The sequence below is a fragment of the Chionomys nivalis genome, chromosome 5 (assembly GCF_950005125.1).
Source record: "Chionomys nivalis chromosome 5, mChiNiv1.1, whole genome shotgun sequence".
Lineage (NCBI taxonomy): Eukaryota > Metazoa > Chordata > Mammalia > Rodentia > Cricetidae > Chionomys > Chionomys nivalis.
Genome location: NC_080090.1, coordinates 6,317,340 through 6,322,288, shown reverse-complemented (window position 1 = coordinate 6,322,288; position 4,949 = coordinate 6,317,340). Strand labels below are relative to the sequence as shown.

Here is a 4,949-nt window from a genome sequence, read left to right as displayed (position 1 = left end):
TAAGGCTTTGAAGAGTGGAGGTTAGCATTGATTGAGGTCACCAAGAATTCTTGATAGTTTTAAAACCATTTATAATTTGAGGGTCGATACTATTTAGAATTCATGCGTAAAATAATGGATTGGCTGGGATAATTTTTTCTTATAGGACATTTATGAATCAATCGACAGCATATCCACCTAAATATACATGTATATAGCACACACATACATATATAGCTATATGTGTTTCTGGCCTTATGTAAACTACGTAACCCACTCATTGATCAATGATGGTAGGTAGGTGCTATTCCATAACATTCAACTAATTATTACCTAACTATTCTGGAGACAGTACTCTGATAGGCAGGGTGTCCGAGTGCATACAGGACATGAAAAAATATTGTGGGAACAGTCTATATAAGCAATGTGATTTAAAAATTCATGATCCTGCCAGGTATGGTGGGGTGTGCACTTGGGAGGTAGGAGGAACAAGATCAAGGCCAGTTTCAGATACCTAATGAGTTAGAGACCACCCTGGGCAACATGAGGGCCTATAATCTCAAAACAAAACAAAAAACCATGATCCCATATGAGATGTAGTGGTTTATTGATGAAGTTCTACAACAAATGGGTAGAAATGAGAACAGACATGCGTTTGTTTGCTGGTCCATCATTACACATTCCATAAATGCCTGCTCAAACTGAGAAACTATTTCTCTGTGTTCTTTAATGTCAAATATCCCATTCTTGTCTATCTTCACACCTCCTACCATAAGGCAAAGTGATTCTATAATTACTCAATATTCATGGCTTTTCAAAACCTGCTTGAATCTAAGAATATAGACCATTTCTTCTATGGTTTCCTGCTACCATTTATTCAGAGCTGTTCATATCCTCTGCATCATGGCACTAAGCATGAATGCTGACCAGTGACCCAAAGGCTGCCACTACATGTCACTGAGATGACTAACAAAGGAGTATTTAAAGTACACAGGAAAGGGAAAACAGTATTGCTTTTCCTGGTCGTGCTAAGTTTAGCAACCAGAATTGTACACTTAAACAGATATTTCAACTGTAACTGCTCTTGAACCACTGGGCTGTAATTTATACATTTCCAAAATGCCACCCTTCATCCTGGGCCCCATCCCTGCCTTCCTTAGGAGTACCTAATGAGCACTGCCGAGGACAGCCCCATTCCCATAACAAATACCTGTCCCTTTCCTTTGTTTTCTTAGCCCAAGTTCAGAAATTTTATTTTGTTAAAACAATTTGGTATCTTAAGCATTACTGAGCCAACGGGACATCAGAATAATAGTTGTCTAAAGTTAAAGGTACAGTACAATAACAAACAAATGATCCTGAGTCATGAAGTCACAAACACAGAGTAGGATGAGAGTTAACCCAAACTCCAACAATCAAGTCTTCAAGCTGCCTTCTGAATGGGGCTTCTGGATTGTTCCTTTCATCTTTTCTTGTGACTTTTAGCTCCCTGAAAAGTTTCCAGTGAGGAATCACAGGAGGCAATGTGCCGTGAGTTCTTGAAACTATACAATGTATAGTCTGGCTAAATTACATGTGGTTCTGTATTTTTTGGTAGAGTGACTTATGGCAAGGCATGCTCAGTTACCCCACCAGTCAACCCCCTGGGAGCTATAATTTCCTCCATAGCCATCACTATTGTAAAAGCCTCCATAACTACCTCCACCAAACCCTCTGCTGCTGCTGTGACTGCCTCCACCACTGCGGCTGTTGCTAGCCCGGCTGCTGCTGAAGCTGGAACTGCTGGCGCCGCTACTTTGTCGATAGTCTCTGGCACCAAATCCTCCACTAAATCTGCTCTTAGACCGCCCACGACTGCCACCCTTGTAATGGTGTTCAAAAGCCATGTTTTCTAGCCAAGACGGCACTTCTTGCTTTGCTTCAACAAGAAGATCCAATAAATCTTTGGTGATATTTATGTTCCTCTCATTGAAGAACGAGGTGGCAAGGCCAAGGTTTCCGACACGACCTGTACGGCCAATGCGATGCACATATTCTTCGATGTCACTAGGCAAGTCAAAATTGATGACGTGTTTCACGTTGGATATATCCAGTCCTCTTGCCGCTACTGCTGTAGCCACGAGAATAGGACTTTTTCCTGACCTGAACTGGTGAAGGGCCTCTTCCCTATCTCGCTGAGATCGGTCTCCATGGATACTGGTACAAGCATATCCTTCATGGTATAAGAAATCCTCCAGAGAATCTGCACCCTTTTTGGTCTCCACAAACACCAATATCAGGGAATCCTTTCCTGTTGCATTCAAGAGGTCAAGCAGAAATGACCGCTTGTCTGCTTCTTCCACCCACACGACTTTCTGTGTGATGTTCTCAGAAGTAGACCCAACTCTTCCTACGGCCAAAAAGATATATTCATCCAAGAAATCACGAGCCAGCATCTGTATTTCCTTAGGGAAAGTAGCGCTAAACATCATAGTATGGCGGACACCTTTTGGAGGCATGGTGTCTTGCTCAACTATTCTTCGTATCTGAGGCTCAAAGCCCATGTCCAACATCCGATCTGCTTCATCTAACACCAAGTATTTGCAGAAGTCTAGTCCGATCTTTCCTCTCTCCATCATATCCACTAGCCGTCCTGGAGTGGCTACCAATAAGTGGCATCCACGTTCTAAGTCTCGAATCTGCTGACCAATATCAGCGCCACCATACACCACACAAGGACGAACTCGAGAGCGGTAGGAGAACTTCCTGGCCTCCTCATAGATCTGCACAGCCAATTCTCTGGTTGGGGCCAGGACCAAGGAGATTGGATATTGTTTGCGACGCCCATACTTCCCATTCTCCTTCATGGCCCTCAGTGCCTCGCCTGGACCATCTGTATAGATCTGACTCAAGATTGGTAAAAGAAAAGCTGCCGTTTTCCCAGACCCTGTCTGTGCACACGCCATCAAGTCTCTTTTCTCCTTGATAATAGGAATAGCATGCTTTTGCACTGGAGTTGGGCGGGTATAACGAGTGAGCTCGATGTTTCCCATAATAATTTCTCCCATCTCAACATCGCTGAAACTTTCGATATGCGGAGGGCAGTTGTTCCCTGTCGCCTCCACCGGAATGTCATCATACTTCTCAAAGTTAATCCCAGTATTGCCTCCAGAAAAGAGTTCCTGCTCCAAGCGTTCGCTTGGCGGGAGCGGTTTAGACCAGTCATCTTCGTCGGCCTTGTCACACCAGCGACTGTTCCCGCCCCGTTCAAATTTGCTAAAGCCGCTCCTACCCGCTCCACGGCCACCTCCGCCGCCGACGCCCTCATAGTCACTCCGCCCGCGATCCTCAAACCTGCCCCTGGATCCGCTTCCACGGTCCCCGAAGAAACCCGACTTGGCTCTGGCGTCGCTGCGGGAGCCGAAGCTGCTGTAGGCATCCTTGTCTTTACTCCACCGTGAGCTGTCCTTGTCGTAGGACGCTTTCGTGGCTTCCCGGTTCCGCAGGTGAGGAGGGATGTAGCGCCCTTTGCTGGCTGTGCTTCCTCCTCCTCCTCCTCCCCCTGCTCCTGCTCCTCCGCTCTGGCCGTCGGGAGAGTTCAGGTCTAGGCCAGCCAACTGCTGGTCCAGCCCGAGCTCATCTTCCTCTGCCACATGACTCATACCTGAAGAGTACGGAGAACTGGGGTGGAGGTCCTCGCGGAGGAGGAGAACGGCACGATGTGCCTGCAGGCGAGTTAGTTCCCCCCCGAGACGGCAGCCGGTGCCGCGGAGCCTCCCGTCGCTCTCAAGGTCCTGCTCCAGCTAACGCTATGGCTCCCGGCCCCCCGCGACTGCGCGCTGATGGGTAATCTCGCGAGACTTCCTGGGCGGGCTTAGCAGGCCATGGCGAACGACGCGGTCACCGGACCCGGAGCCCTCGCAGACCGGATGGCGGCAGGACAGCACACGGGTGAGTTCATAATGGAGGTGGAGGTCCGAGGCGGCCTGGAGCCCAGGACATCGATGGCCGCGCCCGGTTCGCGTGGTCTTGGCTTCCCTTGCGCTCTGCGGATATCCAGGTTTTAGGAGTTCTCCAGATCTCGCGAGAACTCTGTCGACTAGCAGTGAGGCCTGAAAATGGACTGTAGGCCTCTTGGCCCCCGGTTGCTTCCTGCGGCCTTTGTTTTTATCCTTCGCCCTTCCTTTCTCTCCAGCGCGCCGCCTTTTCCCTTAGTTTCCGGGACTTCTCCGGTTTACTTAGCTCTTGCTTCTCCGACGCTGGAGTTAGGCGGAAAGAGGCCTAAAATGAAGAGGGCGGCCGGTCACGTGGCCACAGGTGTCCCGAGGAGTGGCCATTTTGGGCCGCAGGAAACGGTTGCTTGAATAGAGTGTTCGAGTGGGGGTGGGGAAGGGGGAAAGGGCGGTTGGCGGCCGGGCTGGGGTTGGGGGAGGCCAGGGGGGCGTAAAGGATGTGTTTCCCGTGAGACCCTGGAAGGGCAGAATGCTCAGAGAGCTCGAACCTGTTCACCCGGTGGAAGAGTGAGGCTGAGCAAAGGGAGCACGAATTCCGCAGAGTAAACGGCATGGAAGCCACTGCCCTGGGTCGTGGAGCGTGTGCTCCGCGGCTCCCTGAGGTGGAGCTGGAGGTGGAGGGTTCCCTGGGCATCCTGCTTGGTACGGGGCAAGGAGAGAGGGCTTGTGTGTTATGAAATAATAACTCCAAAATGGTGATTTGGGGCAAGCAGTGTTTACAGATGTGGATTTGAGCGTGGGTCCCTTTGCAGGTATAAGAAGGGTTTGTTTGAAATGTGTGCTACTGATTTTTGTAAGAGCTCTTTAAGGACTGGAAGGGTGGCTCAGCAGTGACGAGCCCTTGCAGCTCTTGCAAGAGGAGAGGAGTTGGTTTTCCAGCATCCGCATCTGCTGGCTCACAAGGCTGTTAACTTAGTTCCAGGGGGATCTGCGTCCGAGTACTGTATCCGAGCAGTGCACATAACGAAAAAGCAGGCA

At 49.5% G+C, this 4,949-nt stretch overlaps 1 protein-coding gene across 1 annotated transcript; it reads right to left on the bottom strand.

The window, feature by feature from the left end:
* Window positions 1–1,598: 1,598 nt before the first annotated feature.
* Window positions 1,599–3,650, bottom strand: LOC130874931 (putative ATP-dependent RNA helicase Pl10). The gene has a single exon (XM_057770507.1). It carries the CDS (start codon window positions 3,618–3,620, stop codon window positions 1,599–1,601), a length of 2,022 nt encoding a protein of 673 aa, XP_057626490.1. The 5' UTR covers window positions 3,621–3,650.
* Window positions 3,651–4,949: the final 1,299 nt, after the last annotated feature.

Bases quoted from the DNA above. Each gene is read 5' to 3' on its own strand.
- LOC130874931 (XM_057770507.1), bottom strand. From the start codon at position 3,620: ATGAGTCATGTGGCAGAGGAAGATGAGCTCGGGCTGGACCAGCAGTTG.